The sequence below is a fragment of the Oryzias latipes genome, chromosome 7 (assembly GCF_002234675.1).
Source record: "Oryzias latipes chromosome 7, ASM223467v1".
NCBI classification, from domain to species: Eukaryota; Metazoa; Chordata; class Actinopteri; order Beloniformes; family Adrianichthyidae; genus Oryzias; species Oryzias latipes.
Window position 1 is genome coordinate 7,207,296 of NC_019865.2, and position 24,076 is coordinate 7,231,371.

The 24,076-nt window shown below is 37.6% G+C and overlaps 2 protein-coding genes across 30 annotated transcripts in view; one reads left to right on the forward strand and one right to left on the reverse strand.

The window, feature by feature from the left end:
- Positions 1-3,914, forward strand: part of chdh (choline dehydrogenase) — a 19,488-nt gene extending 15,574 nt beyond the window's left edge. For both annotated transcript variants that reach the window (XM_004070331.4, XM_011476850.3), the window contains exons 9-10: positions 2,328-2,430; positions 3,133-3,914. In XM_004070331.4, coding sequence (XP_004070379.1) covers positions 2,328-2,430; positions 3,133-3,551 — 522 coding nt within the window. In that variant the 3' untranslated portion in view covers positions 3,552-3,914. The remainder of the gene's footprint in view (positions 1-2,327; positions 2,431-3,132) is intronic.
- Positions 3,915-5,468: 1,554 nt separating this feature from the next.
- The window catches only part of cacna1d (calcium voltage-gated channel subunit alpha1 D), an 86,743-nt gene continuing 68,135 nt past the window's right edge, over positions 5,469-24,076 (reverse strand). For 26 of the 28 annotated variants that reach the window (XM_023956442.1, XM_023956439.1, XM_023956450.1 and 23 more), the window contains 10 exons: positions 22,769-22,905; positions 21,632-21,748; positions 20,473-20,897; positions 11,497-11,526; positions 11,131-11,274; positions 10,783-10,940; positions 10,491-10,603; positions 10,282-10,416; positions 9,755-9,940; positions 5,469-9,486 (listed from right to left, as the gene is read on the reverse strand). In XM_023956442.1, the coding sequence (XP_023812210.1) occupies positions 9,187-9,486; positions 9,755-9,940; positions 10,282-10,416; positions 10,491-10,603; positions 10,783-10,940; positions 11,131-11,274; positions 11,497-11,526; positions 20,473-20,897; positions 21,632-21,748; positions 22,769-22,905 (1,745 nt within the window). In that variant the 3' untranslated portion in view covers positions 5,469-9,186. The remainder of the gene's footprint in view (positions 9,487-9,754; positions 9,941-10,281; positions 10,417-10,490; positions 10,604-10,782; positions 10,941-11,130; positions 11,275-11,496; positions 11,527-20,472; positions 20,898-21,631; positions 21,749-22,768; positions 22,906-24,076) is intronic. The other 2 variants (XM_023956440.1, XM_023956443.1) reach the window with 2 other exon arrangements.

A 24,076-nucleotide genomic window follows, 5' to 3' on the forward strand; every position in this document is an offset into this window, starting at 1 on the left:
CTCATACCTTTTTACTGCATGAGGGATGAACATGATACGTTTATGTAAAGATATATGTTCCTTTTGTTTATCTTCTTTTGATTTTTTTTGATTGCTCAAATATAACCAATTCTAAAAATTCCACAGTTGGATAGAGTTTAATAAACCTCTGGGATGAGAAAAGAGAACAACACAACAAAAAAAAAAATACAAACAAAATAGGACAGTACAACACTACAAGAAGTCCAGTGAAGGACGTTTTATACAAATAATTAAGAGCTGGATAGTATTTTTGCAAGTGTATAAGTTTTTGTGCAAGTGGATATTAGTATTTGTACATAAAAATAAAAGTGTCAGCGCAGTATTGTTTGTGCATGACTATAATAGTAATGATGCAAGTGTTGGGAAGAGTCTGTGAGATGAGGTATAGATTATCTTTCATTGGGCTTCTTAGACAGCACAATGATGCATGCAAACTGCAGCATTCACTTTAAACGGCCATTTGCAAAATCTCTGCATTAGGCAGCACACAAAGGGACACTTTGTGTGCTGATGCTCACGGCAGAGACATGACCTGTCTGGGCCACAGACCAGCGGCTCAACATGTATGCAAGCCCGAGAATCCCTCTGACATAGCCAGAGAGGAAGTTCAGACCATCAGCTCCAGGCCAGGACAATCCCAGAAGCACCAGCATTCTGCCAACACCCACAAATGGAAGCCTAACGATCAGTGGGAACCAGAACCCAAAAGATATCGTTTTAATGATTCCACAGACTTGCTAATGTAGCCATACTTACTCGTAGCTAGAATAGCTTTAGGAGTCCCCTCCAGTGGGAACGAAGAGGACAACTAAACTGAGACCACTGGCATCTCAGGGACATATAGCTGCTGTTTCACTTGCACTTGATCTTATGTAGTGTTGGGGGTAACGGATTACAAAGTAACGAATTACAGAAATTTAATTCCTTCCTATAATATTTCACCTTTTTTCTCTCTAAGCTACACCTGTCTGCGTCTCTGCGTCAATATGAGTCAGCGCTCAATGTGCTCCGCAGAGGGGGGGGGGGGGGGGGTCGTCCATTAGACTCGCAGTGCAGAACTTTGCACAAAGGGTAGACATAGAAAGAAAGGTGCAACTCGTTGAAATGGAATACCAAAGGTGAATGAAAATGAACATGGAGGCATTTAACAATTCTTTGTGCTTTCTAAAGAGTGGCTTATATCAGATCTGATAGGTTTAGATAAAGGAGTAACAGGTTCATCTCACTCACCGCATGTGTGTCGTAACTTGTTTTGTGTCATTTTTCACAATGTTGGCTGAATTCTCAGGAAACCAGCGTCTGTCTTAAACTACATTCATACCAGTTCTTTGCTTTAAAAATAAAGTTAAATGTTTTTACCGTGTATGACAGGTAAAAAAGTAAAATAACGAGTAATGAATTTTCAAATAGGTAATGAATAGAGTAATGTAATTACTTAATAAAGTAATTTAATTAGTATTTTGATCCAGTAACTAAGTAAAGTAATCAATTACTTTTTAGAATTAATTTACCCAAAACTGCTCTTATGGCTGATTTTAAACTTAACAGGAAGTTCGAAGTAATTACAAATGCTGAGGCAGTTGCTTTTTAAAGACCCACTCCAATCAAATTTTATTCTATTTTAAAAGCCTCACCAGTGGTCTTAGACATGTAATTACTCAGAGATGTAATTTTGAGCTTAGTTTCCTTAATATTTGTTATCCATCATTAGAAAAAGGTCACAAGAATGTTAAAAACACCAAAAACTTGATTTTAAATTTAAGCAGAGCACATGTGCAAGCTTAGTTTGAGACGTTTTTAATTTGTTTAAAAAAAACACTAAAAACTCAGCGGCATCAGTAAAAACTGGTTGGGTTTCAGAAGAAAACAGTAATATGGTTGTTAGTTGAGGCCAAATACAACAAAAAGGCTTTATTTGGCTTGTGGAAACATCTATATTTATTTCTCAACAGGTATTTTAGTCAGCACACTTAACCCTTGTGTTATCTTAGATGACCCAACCCTTACATTGACGTGTTCTCCCTACCATGACAAAGGTGGATAAAGGTGGAGAGGATTTCATGTAATCCATGGACACCAGTAAAGATCACAAATCATTGAAGAAAATAGGTTCAGAGCACTGTCTTGTGGGTCTAGATGACCCGACTCCCAATGTTAAAATGTCTAAGATAGCACAAGGGTTAAACTGTGAATTTCGACTTGTCTTGTTTACAAAGGTTTATGCATTTTTCCAATTTAAAAATAAAAACATTTATGAAAACAAAAAGGCATCTTGTAGGTGGATAAAGAATGTTTTGTCCTTGTAGGTGCATGTTGGACCAATGAGAAGCACCAGTATTGGGTGGATAAAGCTGAAGAGCCCCAACCCTCTAGATCACCCAGTTCTACAGCCAAACTATCTTTCCACAGGTAAGAAGTGGTCTCTCATGACCCTGTGGAACATTTTTAACGACAATAGGACTTTGCTTTAGGCAGAAAGAATTTTCTTAAATTGCACCTTTACCCTAACAAGTCAACTTGTCAAGGTGTCAATGAAAGATTCAAAATAAATGAAGAAAAACAAAGAAAAATCTCAGTCACAGCTGATCTGCTCGTTCAAAGTTTGTTTCAGATTTTTTAAATGCTAATAAATAACCTTTTTTAGCAGGAATGTTTTTTAAGGTATTTTTAAAGCTGCATTTTCCATTATTTCTTTAATATTTTGATTAATTTTGGCTACTACGTCTTGTAACACTAGAGATATAGCCTCAGTGTTTACATTCTTTCAACTACTGTAACTTTTTAACCATTTGCAAAATAATTTCTTGTGGATTCTGAAGCGGAGAAAAGCAGCTTTGTACTGATATGCAACCCTTTACAATATTGAAGGGCTTACCAATCAGCAGAAATCAGCTGATTTTGTTGCTGAAGGAAAAAAAGCTATTTTAGTCAGCGTCAGAATCAGCTGATTGAAATTGATTGCATTAACAGTTGTGGAGTTACAGTATGTCAAAGAGTGTGTTATTTCTGAGTCGCCAGTGACAGTTCTGGTGTTAAAGGGTAAAAAAGCAGCCTCTTCTTTTTTTTGACAAACATTTGTGATAGCAGACTCATTACCTTTACTTTTTGCAGACATTGACGTGTGGGAGTTCAGGCAGTGTGTCAAACTGTCCAGAGAGATTTTTGCTCAGAAGGCATTTGATCCATTTCGAGGCCCTGAAGTCCAGCCCGGTCCTCAGGTCCAGTCTGATGCCGAAATTGACGCTTTTGTCCGCCAAAAGGCAGACAGCGCTTACCACCCATCCTGCACCTGTAAGATGGGTTCTCCATCAGACCCAATGGCGGTCGTCGGCGCAGACACGCGAGTTCTCGGCCTGGATCGGCTTCGTGTAGTCGACGCTTCCATCATGCCCAGCATCGTCAGTGGAAACCTAAATGCTCCAACCATTATGATTGCTGAGAAGGCTGCAGATATCATCAGAGGTCGCCCTCCTCTTGTTGACCCAGGAGTTCCTGTGTACCAACCACCAACGTTAGAAACACAGAGATAAATAAAGATAATGATCTGAAGGGCTAATATTGTTTACCTGACAGGTAAAGGTTGGGTCAGAGACAGTTGATAGCTTCATCCGCAGATCCACAAGTAATCATGATAATTATTAGTCTTATAATGGGAAGTAATCTTTAAATGTGAGCCCTTTTCATTTCATGCAAACTGAATTGCCTCAAATTACAAATGAAAATTATTAATATTTAAAAAAAAATGCAATTATGTAGAAGAACTACAAATCTCTAAGCTAAACTGAATTGTTTGAACAAGGAAGAAGGGAAAAATCCTGGCCTTAATTCCCACAGGTTATTCCACTACATACTCTTTTCTCCAGAGGAATTTAACAGCTCAATGAAAAAAAAAATACAAGAGTTCAGTTAAAGAGATTGCTTTATCAGAAAAATTGGAAGCTTGCAAACTGTGATAACAAATAGCCTAGTATAAGTTTTAAAGGGTTTATGACAAAAAGTCCTTGTGTGAAAGTGTAGCCATCCTTTGTTTTTGTTTGTCCTCATGTGACTTTTCCCCCACACCTCATACTTGATCTTCAGTGAATATTTAAAAGAAGTTGATTAGCTTTTGTTGATTTGCATTGCCAAAACATTTCGTCATTCAGTTACTCTTTAGGCTTGTAGTTTAATAGCTTATGTTAACTAGATGGGCTGTCCTTTTCAAAGCAGACTGAAAAAGTGACAGATTTTTTAAACAACTGACCTCAGGAAATGGAAGATGTGACAAGTAACCCAAGACTTTTTGCTTAATGGTTTTCCGATTAACTATAGCTTGCAGCTGCACACAGCGAAAGCCTTTGCACTCATTTTAATGAAATGATTAGCAGCTTTCAGTCTAAGCGCAGTTATGTGCACTCATATCAGCCTAGAAGAAGTCAAAAATTCTTAAAATGGGAAAATGTTTTTTAAACAAACAAAAAAAATCTGCCAATTGGGTAAGAAAAATGGTCTCATCAAGGTCTAAAAAAAATTCTATTAGACATGTTTATTAATCTGAGATTATTTTGTCATTTAAAAATGTTCTTGATTATTTGTCTTGCAAAACAGAAAATAAGAGTTTTTGTAGAAAAAGTTTTATTTTTATTTTTCTCAAGATTCAGTTTTTGCAGTGCACAAACTTATATATCCTTCTTGAGTCTTGCAGGCTCATTTATTTTAACGACATATTCTTATCATGGCTTTTTCTGCACCCACAGCATGTCAACAGGAAATCTGCACAGGTGCTTCTGTGGAGAGAGAAGCCGCACAGTTCTGATGAAATGTGAATTTGGTTTAAAAAGCACACAGATGTGTGTGCAGATAAATCTGAACAAATACGGTAAACGGCAGTCCTAATGGCCAAACAATGTAAGGAGGTGTTTCTTCAGAAAGGAGTAAACAGGAGGTGCAAGATAAGGTAACCAAACACTTTAGGCCCATCAGTGAACAGAAATAGCTGCCTTTCTCATTTATTAACAGAGCAAGCCTTCCAGTTTACAGCCACTGCAGTTCCATGTGTGCTTCAATGCTCATTTCAGTTTCCTTTACATGCTGTATGTGCAGGATCATCTCAATGGCACTTAAAAGTGAAACCATGTAGGGCTCAATGCATCTTCAGTCACTTTTCCCTTCATTTTTTTATGTTTCATTGATTTTACATTACAAGGTTCATCATTGGTGCTTAATGATCAATACAGTTTATATCGTAAGTGACTTATTTTCAGCATGTGATTATAGACAATCATTGCGGATTTTACTGTTGACTTTACACATGATTTTTTTTTACTCTAGTCACTTTTAGTCACTAAATCATGACCCATCATTGAAGTTCTGATTGTTTACTAATGAGTTTGTGCAATAACATTAATCATGTGAATGTAGGAGCAAAGGATCGATGGACCAGAAAGGGAAATAACTCATTTTAAAGATTTTTTTTATTGTTGTTTTTTTTCTTTGTACTGAATGTCAACAAATCATTGTGACTTTGTCCTTGTATGTTTTTATGCAGTGATCATTACAAAAACGCAGCAGGTTCTATGTCATTTCAGCAAAAATTCAAATGTACAAAACAGAGTTTTTGTTTTTATTGGTACAAAATCTATCAGGTATAAGTTCTTATGCTACAAAGTAGATAGAGCTTTATTTTTTAAACAGTAAATAGGCAGAAAGAAGAAATCTTCAAGTTAAAAGTCTTTTTTTTTTTCAAATATTACAGTTAGTTTTTTTTACACAAGTTTGTAGAGCAGTGGAAAGTAGAAAAAATAAAGCTGTGCTGCACAACATAGCTTTGTGTTTACTTCATTTCCTGATAAAACATTTCGTGCTGATGTACTACAGACAGATGTCTGAGTTCAGGTGGCTTTCACTGAGGATCTGCGTCCTGCTCCATTTGCCATTCATTAAAAAATGAGTTTGACGAAGAAACTCTCATGCCAAATTATTTCAGAATAAAAAAGCTGGTTAGGAAAAAATTTTATTTTATTCCTGTATAGACTCTCAGCTCGAGTCCCTCTCCCCTGTGTCCCAATAAAGCATTTTTTCTTCTTACAGCTTCTTCCAATTATGGCTTATTGTAAATTAAATCTTCAAGATTTTTTCCTAAACGAGTTACAAATGTAATCAATCAATATAATGGAATTACTGGCTTCCTTTGCAAAAAATACAATTCAATTTTCTAGTATTGATCTATGTAACTGCATCAATAAATTTGAGGCGACACTTGAGGTAGCTAAACTGAAGCAAACCCCCTCCCCCCCAAAAGAAACCTTGAGCCAATTTCTTTAAAATTCTATTTTGTGCAAATGCTGCCGCTGTTTCCCTGAAGCTATCAGACCTGGATAGTGGGAGAGGTAAAAACATTTCGCCACCAGTTTGAATTACATGCTGTTTGAAAATGCATCATTCTCTCTTTTCAGCAATCTTTGCCCTTTGAAGCGTTTAGGCCAGCCTAAGGAGTGGGCTCATTTACAGAGAGTGCAGACCCCGACATGAATGTACATTTTCTGTACATCAAACATCCAACTGCAATCTTTTAATAAGGTTTTTTTTTTGTTTTTTTACCTTGAATGAGCTGAATAAAATTCCTTTTATTTAAACATCTTTACAGGTTTTTGATTTTAAGAAGCCCTTTTGTTACAAAGATCCAATCATATATTTAAAAAAGAAAATAATCATCTTTCACTATGGTGGTGCTTTTAAAACGTACAGTTGACTTCTATATCCGTGGGCTTTTTCTTTTTTAAGTACCAGTAGAAACAAATTTGTAGTTGAGTGGCCATCTGACTCACAGATGATCTTGTTTTTCCTCTGCACAGAAACCGGTTCCAAAGCAAAAAGAAACGCCTATAAACGAAAGTCAGCAGCTTGGAACGATGATGTCTTTCCCCAAACACATTCACTCAGTTATTGTTTGGAGAAATATTAGATAAGTCACTTTATGTTGAGCTGTTTTAAATTACTCATAAAATGATCTGTTTGGATATACATGAGTCATTAAAACATTTTTGTTCATGGAAATATAAGAAAATAACGCATTCACTTCAGTTTAGCCCCTGAATTCCAATGAAAGTAAAAAATGACTGGAAATGAGGAGGCATTGATACCACACTTTGGACTGTTAAAGCAAACAAATGCTTTTTTCCTGTAAAAAAAAAACATTTGCTTCACCAATAAAAAAAGAAACCTGTGGTTTCTGCCATGGCAGAAATTAAAAATTTGAAATGCTATTGAACAATGGCAGTAAAGTGTTTACAAATGCATAAACATATTAAGTCTTAAAAATAATTATCGAACATTATATTTCTCAGTATGAAGGGATTTTCTTGACTTCAAAAGGGAAAGCATGCATTGCATATTCTGGTTTACAAAGACAATTGATTGTGTTCATCTAAAAGTACCAATTACACTAGAACGAAAGGAAATTACATGAGAAAAGGGAGACAAAGTTGGATTGTGTCAATGAGCAGAGACAGGAGAATATGCCTTAGGACTAAGTCTATTTAAACCGATATGTCATCTAATTTTCAAGTTAGAATCAGAGTAATGCAATGATTTCCATGTGCATGGTTCTGAATTCACTGCAGGGCTTCAAATTGACTTTCATTTATCAAAAATACTACATTTTCTTTGGTGACTTGTATCTCACAGGTAAAAAACTGTAGCAAAGACCCGGCAGCTTTTGGTGAGATTTAAGACCCACTCCAATGAAAATCGTGTTTTTAACATGTTTGTGTGGCATTTTTCTCATAATGGAGGACATTTAAAATAATGTAAGATTAAAATAGAATTTTTGAGTATTTCTTTATTCGAATCGTTGTGAATCAGGAGCAGACAAAAAATGCAGTAGGAAAAAGCTTGTAGGTCTGACAAAGAACTTACAACATACAAAGAAATCCATGTGCGGCTTAATATTTTTCATCTGAGCTGGCATCTGGCTCAAAATCGGCATAGTCATAATTAAAAGACCACTGGGAACGCTTTAACAGTAGATCAAAAGTTGATGGGAGTGGGACTTAAAGATTTAGTTAAATTAGAAAAATCTTTATTTATTCTTAAGAATAGACATTTTAAAACAAATAGCGCACAAGCCAAAAAAGTCCCAACTTCACTTGTGCTTTTCAGGAATTCGGGGTGTGACCATCTTTCTCTGTTTTGGCTTTAGTGTCTAACATCACAATTTCTTTGTTATTTTTGACTGAGAAAACTGAAGTGCCCATAAAAAAGAAATCCAAAACTTGATAGATTAGGGTTTTGTTTATTGTTGGTTGCTTTAAATAAATGAAATCCTTTTTATTTGTTTTTTGTTCCTAACAAAACATTTCCAGCTCAACTAGAGTTGCAACACTGGAAAAGACTGAAGTACATGTGACCTGATTTCACACACACATCATTTTGGCCGAGCAGACAGTGGCTGTTGTAACCGGCAGCTGGAGAGCTGGATGTGGTGATCACAGAGTGTTTTCCTCCAGATGCTGGCAACATGCAGTGGCAGACTGCACTGAGGTGGGTTGGGGGGGTCTGTCATCTGTCTCTAGCTTCAAAACTGCAGCGCTGACTCAACCTTTAGCACTCGGCACTGAAGCCAGGAGCTGCCTAAAAACCATGGAGATGTTAAGGTTTTAAAAAGTCTTAGGGGGAAAAACAACTTTTGAACAAAATTACTTCATTTGTGTTTTCTCGGGTTCACATAATGGAGTGGTGGGCACGTTTAGGTTGGCTTTTAAAAGTGTATCAACAGTCCATGACTGGTACTGCAGCAGAACAAACACAGGCCCACTATCATAGCGGGACTGACCCGAAGCTGCAGTGGGAAACACATTAGAGCTCAGTTTGATCCTCAGCCAACTTTGAAAGAAACAAAAAAAAAAGCTCCTCGCTGAATCATAAAGATACAAATTTCAAACAATTTTACTAAAGTGGCTTGAATTTTTGTGCAACAAGTAACCAGCTGACGGGTAAATTCATAAATTGTAGTTTCAGATCTCCACAAACATATGACCATTGTTGGTCTTCCACCAACAGGACGAAAAAAACAAGGCACTTTTGTTCTCATCTGCCTTCCATTTTTGTGTATTTTGCTCCTGAATGGAGGTCGCTTTGCTGTTAAATAAAAAATGAGTCTTGAAAAAGAAAGTTTGTGGGCCGCTGCTATAGTGAAGTGATGCATATCATTTCATCTGTTAAGTCCTCCTCACATCTGACGGCCACGTACGGCTCCTCGTCGCTGTAGTCGCGCACACTGTGGTCCCTCAGCTGTGTGACGGAGTCTGAGCCAGCGTCCCCTGCTCCTTCACTGCTGCCGTTTGCCATACTTCCATTCAGCAGGTTACTGGCTGCACTCTCCATTTCATCGATGGTCATCTCACAGGCGTCTGCAATCTCATGTTTGGTCGCAGACACAAATCTGGGGTCCCTGGCATATTTACCTAAACCCTCGGAGATCAGCACCTGGAACAAATTTAACAAATTTGATTTAAAAGTCTGCCTCAAAAAACTAGCACTGCCTCTGAAGAATTAGGTTGAATAATCACGAAAATGTATTTTTTAATGAAATGATGGCAGCAAACACCATTATCTTCAGGTTTCACTTTGGATAAATAATTTATTTTATGATTAGCGACTTCTGGCAATTCAAATATAACTTTGGGGTGATCTGAACCATTTCCTTTGTGACAAAAAAAAAAAAACGTCTAGACATGCAATACAGTTTACTTACAGCTTCAACCAGACTGTTAGCACTGCCTCTGTTCTGCAGAACATTTGCACAGTTTTCTGCAGGAAGCTGCAGACGCGATGGAGAATGGCAGCAGCTGTGAGCGCCATCCTGGCGGTCTGTGTACCAGGAGCTCCTCTTTACTAATCCAGGGATGCTTCCCACACTCCCAGAGCTTCGCCAGTCCACCTGAGCCCACAAGATTGACAAATTGTAGACATTTGATTCAACAACATCATTTCAAAACACTTACACAAGCATTTTTGACTTTGTTATTATAATTTATGTAAAGGTTTCCTAGCATACTGTACATTTTATTTAATTTATTTCATGGCAACCACACAAGGCTTTTAGTTTGAAGAGGAACAAACAAGTAAAAGAAGGTTTTGGACTTTGAACATGGAAACCAACTAGAGAGACAAAATACATTTTCCAGCCATAAGACATATTGCTATTGTGGTTACTAACGTTCTTCCACAAAAGGCGATCATCACTTTGAAATCTAAGAACAAGCACCAGGGGGTTTAGACCTGTATGAGTGGCGTGTAGCAGGGAGAGCAGTCACGACTGCTGGGGGAGGCTGGAGGCGTTGCCCAGGAGCGAAGCGACCTTGTCGGAGAAGGCCGAGAAATTCTGCTGGCATCAATACCAGCTACTGCCATCACCTGAGGAAAGACAGAACAGCGATAACACCACTTCAGGCAATGAGAAATCCTAACAATTTTCAGCAGAAGTGTACCTGTTGCTGCATCAGGTGGAGCGGAAGAGCAGTGCATGATGGAGAGGAGGGAGCATCATCTATACTACTTCTTCTGCGAAGACACTCAAAACTAAATGTTGGTGTGTTGGAGGCTGAAAACAAAACAAATAAAATGACTACTTATAATGTACACTTAAACAATGTTTATAATGTAAACCTGGTATTTTCCACAAAGCTAAAATGTGAAAAAAACAAATATTAACTGAAAAATAATCAAGAATACATTGATGAATAAAATAGTTCATTAATTCAGACTGAAAGAAATGCTTACCTTGAGGAGAGGGTAAAAACCATCTTCTAGGTGATCGTCTTTCATGTTGGCAGATAAGCTGTTTGTCATCATCGTCATAGAAACCATCAGGCTGACACGCATCTCTGAAAACCTCATAATCTCCCTCTGCTTCATCACTATAGTCCATGCAGATCAGTCTTTGAAAAAAACAAAACAAAGAAAAGGACGAACAAATAAATTATAAGACTAAAAATGTTGTGAAAGGAAGGAAACGGTATTGATACGAGCTTCAGTTCTTCAGCATGAGTCATGACAACGAATAGTAAGAACCGTTTCATTTTGCTGTTAGAGTAAAGAAAACGGGTCTGGTCAGTCGTGAAGGTTTACCTGTCCTTTGAGAGCATGATGTCATCTTCATGAAACTCGTCACCGCTGAAGTAATCACCTGAACCTCGCTCATCGTCGCTGTTGGCACCCCCGGGTTCCTCTCTGCGAATGGTTGGGTGAAGCCCTCTGACACTTCCTTGTGACCTGTTACCACATTAAGAAAGAAAATCTAGCAAGACGTTGTCATCTAAATGTTACAACTAAACTTATTATCCATTAAAGAAAAAGTCAGAAGCCACTCATTAGCACCCGTTGGGTCACTATTGTGACAGAAAATCCTCATTATTATCATAATGATTATGTATTACATTATTCTATGCATTTTGAAGCAATATTTTAAGTTATTTTGTTGCTTTAACCACATACCTGACACATGCTTCATAGTAGCGTGTCCTACTTCAAGGAGGGTAGCAAAGGAAGAATAAGAGGGGAGGTTTTCATTTGAAACTGAACTCATGGAGCAGGTTGTGTCATGCAGTATAACAACACATGACACATGAAAATGACGAAAAGGATTTCAGGCAGTACCTGGTCTAGTGGAAACATGTGATCATTAACTAATACAATAAACCTTGTGGACACGACATTCTCACATTACTCAAACTTTTAGACAGATTTTATGACCTATGACAATAGAAATATGCTAATTTAATACCAACTTTATTCATCGTCATTCTCAGCATCCTTTTGGACATTTTTGGCAGCTGAGGTTTACAGCTGTGGCCAATTTGCCCCTTAAACTCAACAAGCTGTTGCAGGTTGTGACTATATATTAGATCTGGACGGAGTGACCCCCTCCCCATAACGTTCTAAACAGGAAGTACCCGCTGGATCCAAGAAGCCAAAAAAAAAACAATTCATATCATCAGATAAACAGCTAATAATTATAATATATGATATTTGTTAGGGGTGTCACGATTTCGATTTAAAATCGAAATCGATCGAAATTACGTCACAGTCTCGAACTTCGAATTAAAAAATGGAATCGTCGATGCTGCCACGCCCCCATGTTGCGTCCGGTTACTTGCCAAGCGGAAAAAACACTTGTGTTGAAGTGCTGCGAGTCAACCTCCTAACAGCCGCTCAAAAGATAGCATGGTAACTGCAGGAGACCCTTCGACAGAACTCGAATCCCCTCCTCTTTCACTGAAGTCGCTGGTGTGGAAATATTTTGGATTTCCAGTGAGTTACGTTGACAACGTTCGCGTCGTGGTCGTCGAAAAAAAAAAAAAAAAACAACTGTTTGCAAGCTGTGCTATGCGTGTACCATATTTTCTCACTGGCAGCATGATAACATGGCAGGGCGTCTCCGCAGGAACCATAAAAACATAGATTTATTTATCTGTTAAATCAGATCTTCTCAAATAGTGGGGCGCGCCCAGATGCAGATGCGGGGGGGGGGGGGGGGGGGGGGGCGTAGTAGCAGCGGTTTTAGGCAAAGCTGGCAAAGGTGCGCAAATTTACTGGTGTCAAGCCAGCCCTCTCTCGTCGAACGGCTGTCAAGTGAGCCCTCTCTCGAAAACGGTGTGCCGCTTTTTTACATACATTGCGGTAAGTGCAAGAAAGCCTTCATTCGATTAAATGCAAAAAGTAGGAACTGTCATTATACTCATATGTATATATTTACACATAAGCCCCCCTCCCTGTATATAACTATATATTTATATGTGTATATTTTAGTATATGTTTCAGGTGAATTATCAATTAGAGACGAAATTAAAACCATATGTTGAAGAGGATTTACTGTAATGTTGACTTATGTTTAGGAAAAAAACTCCTAGTTTCCACAGACTCATTTTACTTCTCACTTATAGTATCCCACCTGGTGATGCCACAAAAAAGTTTCAGAGGGATCTGATGTGGAATTTCAAAATAAAACCCAATTGAAATCTGTTATGACCGCATTATCGGCACATGTTGACAGAGCTGTAAATTGAAAACTCCTAGTTTCCACAGACTCATTTCACTTCTAACTTATAGAGACCCACCTGGAGATGCCATAAAAAAGTTTCAGAGGGATCTGATGTGGAATTTCAAAGTAAAACCCATTAGAAGTCTGGTATAAATGCGTTATCGCCATATGTTGACAGAGCTGTAAAATAAAAACTCCTAGTTTCCACAGACTCATTTCACTTCTCACTTATAGTATCTCACCTGGTGATGTCACAAAATAAGTTTCAGCAGGATCTGATGTGGAATTTCAAAATAAAACCCAATTGAAATCTGTTATTACAGCATTATCGCCAACTAATGACAATGGTGTAAATTGAAAACTCCTAGTTTCCACAGACTCATTTCACTTCTCACTCATAGTATCCCACCTAGTGAGGCCACAAAATAAGTTTCAGAGGGATCTGATGTGGAAATTCAAAATAAAACCCATTAGAAGTCTGGTATAAATGCGTTATCGCCACATGTTGACAGAGCTGTAAAATGAAAACTCCTAGTTTCCACAGACTCATTTCACTTCTCACTTATAGTATCCCACCTGGTGAGTTTCCCAAAAAAGTTTCAGATAATTCTGATGTGTAATTTCAAAATAAAACCCATCTGAAATCTGTTATTACAGCATTATCGCTACATGTTGACAAAGCTGTAAATTGAAAACTCCTAGTTTCCACAGACTCATTTCACTTCTCACTTATAGTATCCCACCTGGTGAGGCCACAAAAAAAGTTTCAGCACGATCTGATGTGGAATTTCAAAATAAAACCCAATTGAAATCTGTTATTACAGCATTATCGGCACATGTTGACAGAGCTGTAAAATGAAAACTCATAGTTTCCACAGACTCATTTTACTTCTCACTTATAGTATCCCACCTGGTGATAACACAAAAAAAGTTTCAGCAGGATCTGATGTGGAATTTCAAAATAAAACCCAATTGAAATCTGTTATTACAGCATTATTGCCACATGTTGACAAAGCTGTAAATTGAAAACTCCTAGTTTCCACAGACTCATTTCACTTCTCACTTATAGTATCCCACCTGGTGAGGTCACAAAAAAAGTTTCATAGGGATCTGATGTGGAATTTTAAAATAAAACCCAATTGAAATCTGTTATGACCGCATTATCGGCACATGTTGAGAGAGCTGTAAATTGAAAATTCCTAGTTTCCACAGACTCATTTCACTTCTAACTTATGGACACCCACCTGGAGATGCCATAAAAAACGTTTCATAGGGATCTGATGTGGAATTTTAAAATAAAACCCATTAGAAGTCTGGTATAAATGCGTTATCGCCATATGTTGACAGAGCTGTAAAATAAAAACTCCTAGTTTCCACAGACTCATTTCACTTCTCACTTATAGTATCTCACCTGGTGAGGTCTCAAAAAAAGTTTCAGATAATTCTGATGTGTAATTTCAAAATAAAACCCAATTGAAATCTGTTATTACAGCATTATCGCCAACTAATGACAATGGTGTAAATTGAAAACTCCTAGTTTCCACAGACTCATTTCACTTCTCACTCATAGTATCCCACCTAGTGAGGCCACAAAATAAGTTTCAGCACGATCTGATGTGGAATTTCAAAATAAAACCCATTAGAAGTCTGGTATAAATGCGTTATCGCCATATGTTGACAGAGCTGTAAAATAAAAACTCCTAGTTTCCACAGACTCATTTCACTTCTCAATTAGGGTATCCCACCTGGTGAGGCCACAAAAAAAGTTTCTGATAGATCTGATGTGGAATTTCAAAATAAAATCCCAGTGAAATCTGTAATTATATCATTATAGCCACTTGTTGACAAAGCTGTAAATTGAAAACTCCTAGTTTCAACAGACTCATTTCACTTCTCACTTATAGAGACCCACCTTGTGAGGCCACAAAAAAGTTTCAGCACGATCTGATGTGGAATTTCAAAATAAAACCCAATTGAAATCAGGCATAAATATGTTATCGCCATATGTTGACAAAGCTGTAAAATGAAAACTGCTAGTTTCCACAGAGTTATTTCACTTCTCACTTATAGTATCCCACCTGGTGATATCACAAAATAAGTTTCACATAGATCTGATGTGGAATTACTAAAACCCAGCTTTTTACAACTTTGTCACCTTATGACAATGACACATGTATACCAGATTTTTAAGGGGTTTTATTTTGAAATTCCACATCAAATCCAATTAAAACTTATTTTGTGACATCACCAGGTGGGATACTATAAGTGAGAAGTTAAATGACTGTGGAAACTAGCAGTTTTCATTTTACACCATTGTCAACATATGGCAATAACGCATTTATAACTGATTAGAATTGGATTGTATTTTGAAATTCCATATCAGATCGCTCTGAAACTTATTTTGTGACATCACCAGGTGGGATACTATCAGTGAAAAGTAAAATGACTCTGTGGAAACTAGTAGTTTTCCTTTTACAGCTTTGACAACATATGGCGATAACGCATTTATTATAGATTTCAATTGGGTTTTATTTTGAAATTCCACATCAGATCCCTCTGAAACTTATTTTGTGGCGTCACTAGGTGGGATACTATGAGTGAGAAGTGAAATGAGTCTGTGGAAACTAGGAGTTTTCAATTTACACCATTGTCATTAGTTGGCGATAATGCTGTAATAACAGATTTCAATTGGGTTTTATTTTGAAATTACACATCAGAATTATCTGAAACTTTTTTTGTGAACTCACCAGGTGAGATACTATAAGTAAGAAGTGAAATGACTCTGTGGAAACTAGTAGTTTTCATTTCACAGCTCTGTCAACATATGGTGATAACGCGTGCATACCAGACTTCAATTGGGTTTTATTTTGAAATTCCACATCAGATCCATCTAAAACATATTTTGTGACATCACCAGGTGGGATACTATAAGTGAGAAGTGAAATGACTCTGTGGAAACTAGGAGTTTTCATTTCACAGCTCTGTCAACTTGTGGAAATAATGCTGTAATAACAGATTTCAATTGGGTTTTATTTTGAAATTCCACATCAGATCCCTCTGAAACTTTTTTTGTGACCTCACCAGGTGGGATACTATAAGTAAAAAGTGAAATGAGTCTGTGGAAACTAGGAGTTTTCATCTTACACCATTGTCAACATATGACAATAACGCTGTAATAACAGATTTCAATTGGGTTTTATTTTGGAATTCCACATCAGATCCATCTGAAACTTTTTTGTGGCATCACCAGGTGGGATACTATAAGTGAGAAGTGAAATGAGTCTGTGGAAACTAGGAGTTTTCATTTTACAGCTTTGTCAACATGTGGTGATAATTTTGTAATAACAGATTTCAATTGGGTTTTATTTTGAAATTCCACATCAGATCCTGCTGAAACTTTTTTTGTGGCATCACCAGGTGGGATACTATAAGTGAGAAGTGAAATGAGTCTGTGGAAACTAGGAGTTTTCATTTTACAGCTTTGTCAACATGTGGTGATAATGCTGTAATAACAGATTTCAATTGGGTTTTATTTTGAAATTACACATCAGATCCTGCTGAAACTTTTTTTGTGACATCACCAGGTGGATATCTATCATTGAGAAGTAAAATGAGTCTGTGGAAACTAGGAGTTTTCATTTTACAGCTCTGTCAACATGTGCCGATAATGCTGTAATAACAGATTTCAATTGGGTTTTATTTTGAAATTCCACATCAGATCCCTCTGTAACTTATTTTGTGGCCTCACTAGGTGGGCTACTATAAGTGAGAAGTGAAATGACTCTGTGGAAACTAGGAGTTTTCAATTAACACCATTGTCAACATGTGGCGATAATGCTGTAATAACAGATTTCAATTGGGTTTTATTTTGAAATTCCACATCAGATCTATCTGAAACTTTTTTTGTAAACTCACCAGGTGGGATACTATAAGTGAGAAGTGAAATGAGTCTGTGGAAACTAGGAGTTTTCAATTTACAGCTCTCTCAACATGTGCCGATAATGCGGTCATAACAGATTTCAATTGGGTTTTATTTTGAAATTCCACATCAGATCTATCTGAAACTTTTTTTGTGAACTCACCAGGTGGGATACTATAAGTGAGAAGTGAAATGAGTCTGTGGAAACTAGGAGTTTTCATTTTACAGCTCTGTCAACATGTGGCGATAATGCTGTAATAACAGATTTCAATTGGGTTTTATTTTGAAATTCCACATCAGATCGTGCTGAAACTTTTTTTGTGAGCTCACCAGGTGGGATACTATAAGTGAGAAGTGAAATGACTCTGTGGAAACTAGGAGTTTTCATTTTACAGCTCTGTCAACATGTGGCGATAATGCTGTAATAACAGATTTCAATTGGGTTTTATTTTGAAATTCCACATCAGATCCCTATGAAACTTTTTTTATGGCATCTCCAGGTGGGTCTCTATAAGTTAAAAGTGAAATGACTCTGTGGAAACTAGGAGTTTTCATTTTACAGCTCTGTCAACATGTGGCGATAATGCTGTAATTACAGATTTTAATTGGGTTTTATTTTGAAATTCCACATCAGATCCCTCTGAAAATTTTTTTGTGACATCACCAGGTGGGATACTATAAGTGAGAAGTGAAATGAGTCTGTGGAAACTAGGAGTTTTCAATTTACACCATTGTCAACATGTGACAATAACGATGTAATAACAGATTTCAATTGGGTTTTATTTTGAAATTCCACATCAGATCTATCTGAAACTTTTTTTGTTAACTCACCAGGTGGGATACTATAAGTGAGAAGTGAAATGAGTCTGGGGAAACTAGGAGTTTTCATTTTACAGCTCTGTCAACATATGTCGATAACGCATTTATACCAGACTTCTAATGGGTTTTATTTTGAAATTCCACATCAGATCCCTATGAAACTTTTTTATGGCATCTCCAGGTGGGTCTCTATAAGTTAGAAGTGAAATGACTCTGTGGAAACTAGGAGTTTTCATTTGACAGCTCTGTCAACATGTGGCGATAATGCTGTAATAACAGATTTCAATTGGGTTTTATTTTGAAATTCCACATCAGATCGTGCTGAAACTTATTTTGTGACCTCACCAGGTGGGATACTATAAGTGAGAAGTGAAATGAGTCTGTGGAAACTAGGAGTTTTCAATTTACACCATTGTCAACATGTGACGATAACGATGTAATAACAGATTTCAATTGGGTTTTATTTTGAAATTCAACATCAGATCTATCAGAAACTTTTTTTGTGAACTCACCAGGTGGGATACTATAAGTGAGAAGTGAAATGAGTCTGTGGAAACTAGGAGTTTTCATTTTACAGCTCTGTCAACATATGGCGATAACGCATTTATACCAGACTTCTAATGGGTTTTATTTTGAAATTCCACATCAGATCCCTATGAAACTTTCTTATGGCATCTCCAGGTGGGTCTCTATAAGTTAGAAGTGAAATGAGTCTGTGGAAACTAGGAGTTTTCAATTTACAGCTCTCTCCACATGTGCCGATAAAGCGGTCATAACAGATTTCAATTGGGTTTTATTTTGAAATTCCACATCAGATCCTGCTGAAACTTTTTTTGTGGCATCACCAGGGGGGATACTATAAGTGAGAAGTGAAATGAGTCTGTGGAAACTAGGAGTTTTCAATTTACAGATTTGTCAACATGTGGCAATAATGCTGTAATAACAGATTTCACTGGGATTTTATTTTGAAATTCCACATCACATCTATCTGAAACTTTTTTTGTGACATCACCAGGTGGTTATCTATCAGTGAGAAGTGAAATGAGTCTGTGGAAACTAGGAGTTTTCAATTTACACCATTGTCAACATGTGACGATAACGATGTAATAACAGATTTCAATTGGGTTTTATTTTGAAATTCCACATCAGATCCTGCTGAAACTTTTTTTGTGGCCTCACTAGGTGGGCTACTATAAGTGAGAAGTGAAATGAGCCTGTGGAAACTAGGAGTTTTCATTTTACAGCTCTGTCAACATGTGGCGATAATGCTGTAATAACAGATTTCAATTGGGTTTTATTTTGAAATTCCACATCAGATCCCTATGAAACTTTCTTATGGCATCTCCAGGTGGGTCTCTATAAGTTAGAAGTGAAATGAGTCTGTGGAAACTAGGAGTTTTCAATTTACAGCTCTCTCAACATGTGCCGATAATGCGGTCATAACAGATTTCAATTGGGTTTTATTTTGAAATTCCACATCAGATCCCTCTGAAAAATTTTTTGTGACATCACCAGGTGGGATACTATAAGTGAGAAGTGAAATGAGTCTGTGGAAACTAGGAGTTTTCAATTTACACCATTGTCAACATGTGACGATAACGATGTAATAACAGATTTCAATTGGGTTTTATTTTGAAATTCCACATCAGATCTATCTGAAACTTTTTTTGTGAACTCACCAGGTGGGATACTATAAGTGAGAAGTGAAATGAGTCTGTGGAAACTAGGAGTTTTCATTTTAAAGCTCTGTCAACATATGGCATTAATGCATTCATACATGATTTCAATTGGATTTTACTTTGAAATTCCACATTTGACATATAATCTATCTAAATCTAATAATATATCTGGATGGCAGTTTATTTTAAGTTTTCAATTGACTAAAGATATAAGTTATTGTTAGTTTTAAATTTGACCATGTAGTGTGGTACATTGCAAACAAAGGTCAGATATATTGCATTAAAGTCTAGTTTGAAAAATTACAATTTGTGCTTTAAAAAAGAATAAATGTAAAAATCGAGAATCGAATCGAACTGTGACCTTAGAATCGAAATGCAATCGAATCGAGGATTTGGAGAATCGTGACACCCCTAATATTTGTCAGAATTACCGTTCTTGTTCTAATACTTTTTGTTTAACATTTTCTTGCAAATCCTAATTTTTTTTCCTGACACGTTTTATGTAGTGCAAGGTTTTCAAGTTATGAACTGGCCAATCAGATGTCTTAATAACATGTGCTCTCATGTCAAATGTTCAAAATGTTTTTTTAGATTTTGCATAGCCCGCTTTGCAAAATCTTCCTATCTCTGATAGGTGAGAGCGGTTGCCATAGAAACATTAACTCAGACCTATTTGGACCAATAACTGCTTTCTGACGTCATCTGGCTCCATCCAACATGGCGTCGTCTGTATTGTGAAAAAATGGCGACTGAGTTGACTTCATGACTTCAGCTGGAAGTAAACCATTTCCTATGGGTGATGTCACACTCACTCTTTCCAGTTCTCATTTACAGACAATACTAAATTTGCATTATCAAAAAGCTTTACTTAACATTTTAATGAATTGTTATGCTAAACTGCTAAATTTGCTCAATTGATGTTTCGGTCATTGGCTGAACACACCAGAGTAAAAAGGTTATTGTCTATTACAGTGAAGAGAACTATTTCATCCGTTTTCTATGAATGGACCAACCTTGTGGAGTGAGACTTCCACAGTTTGTTGTGCAGCGCTTTGCTGTACGTGGTGGGTGATCTGTTTCGGGTGGAGGACGGGCAACTTCTCTGTAATAAACACTTCTGCTGACCCCCAGGTGTTGTAGAGAGGAGCGAGGGCACATTGGCATTATTGAGGTTGGCGTTGGAGGGTATTGGGGACCGATGGACTGTGAAGTTACAGCGAGGGGAACCGTCAGGCAGAGGAGTTTGATGATGGTTATACTCTTCATCTCCTTCTCTGCCACTGCTGCTGGTTCTGTTGTTCTGGGTGGGTGCGATTGAAGCACTGCAGGAAAAGGGCAGGATCTGCAGCGGCCGCTGTGTGACAGTGGTGGGGGGGTGAGAGCCCTGCTGGTCCCCACTCACACAGTCAACATGGTTTCCAAAAAGACCGCCATTACGCTGTAGAAATAGAAGCCAGAAGAAAAAGAAATTCAAGAAAATAAAATGGATAATTGTCATTTTCATTGAGGGATATTTTAACAAGATAACTTATCCTTTAAGGGGCCTATATCGTGGTTTCCTTCAGCCTTTCAGAGTAAACTATATTTATGATAATATATTACCTTTGGCACGCTAAAGAACACTTTTTTTAAAAATATATTAGTTATTTTCGCAGCTCATTTCCCTACCTGGAAGTAAGACAACTCGATCTCTGAGGCACCACCATTAGCTCCATGTGGGTGCCACGCATTTCTTGACATCAACCTAGACTCGGCCTTAGCAGCGTGTCTGCATTTCACCCGCGAAAACAAAGATGGGTGTGCCTTTTTGTTGCTTTTGCCAATAACCACTAGTTTCGCTGAGAAAGTGGGTGTGTGTTAGCCTGGAGTCAGTGCTGGCAGCGCAGACTCTTCCTGGAAGGGGCTGTTCCTCACTTATCTACATCATAATGTCAGAAGCTGCTCGTTTTAGTAGATTGGGAGGGGCTGGTGCTCAGAGAACAGGGTTATAGAGGAATACTCATAAATCAATAAATGGGGGGAAAAACGCTTTGGGATTGTTTTTGTGAGGCATAAACATTGTCATACATTTAAAAGATCAGAAAAATTGTTTTTGCACGATATACACTAGGCTTTTAAATTGCAAGAACTATAATGAAATGCGTGTTAGGATGATTAGTACTAGGCTTTTACCCTGTAGATTTCCTCTTCTTCCTCAGCAGTCACATCTACTAGCCCCTCCTCCTGTAGGTCACATGATATGGCTCGACGAATTTCTGGTCCAATGTCGTGAAGCGTGCGCAAGCCGGCCTGCAAAAACCGCATTCTTAATATCAAACGTTTGTGTTGTAAGAAGCATTTGCATGCATGCGCGAATACGTGTAGTGCAGCAATGGTGGGCGTCAAAAAGCAAAAGCAAACTTTGTTTTGGGGAAAAAGACTGTTTGGAAATGCGTTCTGTCAAATTATAAGTCTTTTGAAATGTCAGCAGCATTTAATGGTGATTGTGGAGTCGAGTTTGGCTTCTGGGTCATTTGTTGACTAAAAGACTTTAACATGAATGTCAGTCAATGATAAAAGTGGCTTTACAGCATTGTTTCAATCTAAATAAGTAGCTCGGGTGTTTGCATTTCTAGGAATGGAAGAGAAATATTTTGGTAAATAGGTAATAATTTTACAAAAATATGTTAGAAATTATGAACAAGTGATAAAAAAACAAAAGGTAGATATTAGAGCTCATTTGTCAAGATAAGTGATACAGAAAGGACCATGTCAAAATGCTGACAACTGGAAATTTAACATTTAAAAAAGTTACTTTATTGTGGCATTCATTTCAATACTAAACACATTACCACTGTATCGTGGGGAAAAAGTTAGACTTCCTCAGTACTGCCAGGAGTGGAGATTTTAGAACTCTTCCTCTAAAGATCTCTCTGTTCACATTGGTTTTCAGTAAGATTATAGAAATATCAGGTTTAAAAACCACTGTGATGAAGTCACAGACACACCCAAATACGAGGATTTTACCCTGGAACAGGCCTGAGGGACAGACGTGTTCATGAGGATTTGCAGGTCAAGCCTTTGGGTTTTGGCCAGGAAAAGCTTAAATAAGCCACATGTGACCAACCCCACGTGGAGCCCACGTATAAGTAGGACACAGACATGCTTTTGGTGTTTTTATCTGAATTTGGGAAGTGCTGCTGACAGAATGCAAGTCTCTATCAAGACATTTTTAAATGTCAGTGATGTTTATTTTTGTAATAACACATACAATAATTCATTTTCATCAATGTGTTTATCTGAGACGGGCTCAAATATTGCTTCACTTACCTGCAGAGCCAAAGTGGTATTCAGCCTCTCCCATGATCGTCTTCCCACGAGCCCTTGCTCTTTGCGCCTCTTGAACTTTCTAAAGTAGTCCTGTATCAGGAAGGTGGCATAGAACTTCCCCACTGTTACCTCGTCATCTGAGTGAACAGACCACACACACCAGAGCCTCCAGCATCAGGACCACAACACTGACATACTAACACCTGAACACCAGCACTGACTTTCCCAATAGCCCTTGAACTCTTACCATTATGCTAAGCAGCAGTGCTACAAAAGACAAAACATGACACCACGTCTAGAAATAACCAATCAAGATAAAGCCTATAATATTCACAAATTACCAGAAACTCTCACTGAGCTTTAAACATATAATATATTCTAAAAAAAACCTACATAAAATCGTCTAGAAAACAATTATCTTTTGAATATTTGTTGTGTTCAAGCAAAGTTGGCATGCACAGTTACTCTGGTATAGTCTACTGGCACATTCACTCGCACATAAGCAGACACATATAAGGGCAATTTTTGACCTGAGACCAGAATGCAATGTAGGGACAGACAAGCAGACGAGGAAGAAACTTCCACAAAACACATCCCAAAACAGCTAAATCTGAAGCGAGAAGTGCATGCAAGAAACGAGCAAAGGACATGGAAATTAAAGTCAGATCTATGACCTATAGCTGAGAGAAAACCTGTGACTACACACATGTCTGCCATGCAGGAAGGCTACTCAAGCAGGGGTCTGATTCTCTCAGATAAGCTGTAGTTGAAGCCGACTGGGGACCGATATGGGTGAACAGAGGTCAGCTGAGTCAGGATATGTAGGAAACTTTTCATTTTTCCGCCATCCTTCTTAAATTGACCAAGTAATTTAAGAGAAGCTGACAAACACATTTGGTGCTTTAAGATGAAACCCAAAAATGGTTGGGGATGGTAATGATGGTGGACGATTCATTTTAAAGCACCTGAAAGGTTCCTCTACGTAATCTGACCCAGTCAGACCTTCCATTACCAAAGGCTCTATTCCCAAGAGAGAAACAGCTAATGTAAAGGTGGAGATGTCAGATTTTTCAAAGCCTCCGCCTTCTGCCCCCAAATTTACTGTGAATTAGGAAGTACCAACGGCTGCAGCTACACTGAAAACCCCTAGAGAGAGGTTGCAAAAGGGATAATTTTACTGTTGATCCCCTTGCTTTATTCCCGAAAACAGTGGATACAATGAACAAAACATTTATAATGTTATATTCATGTTACTAATTCTGTTACTAATTTTTTATGGTGTGTTATGTATGAGTAATATTTTTTTTG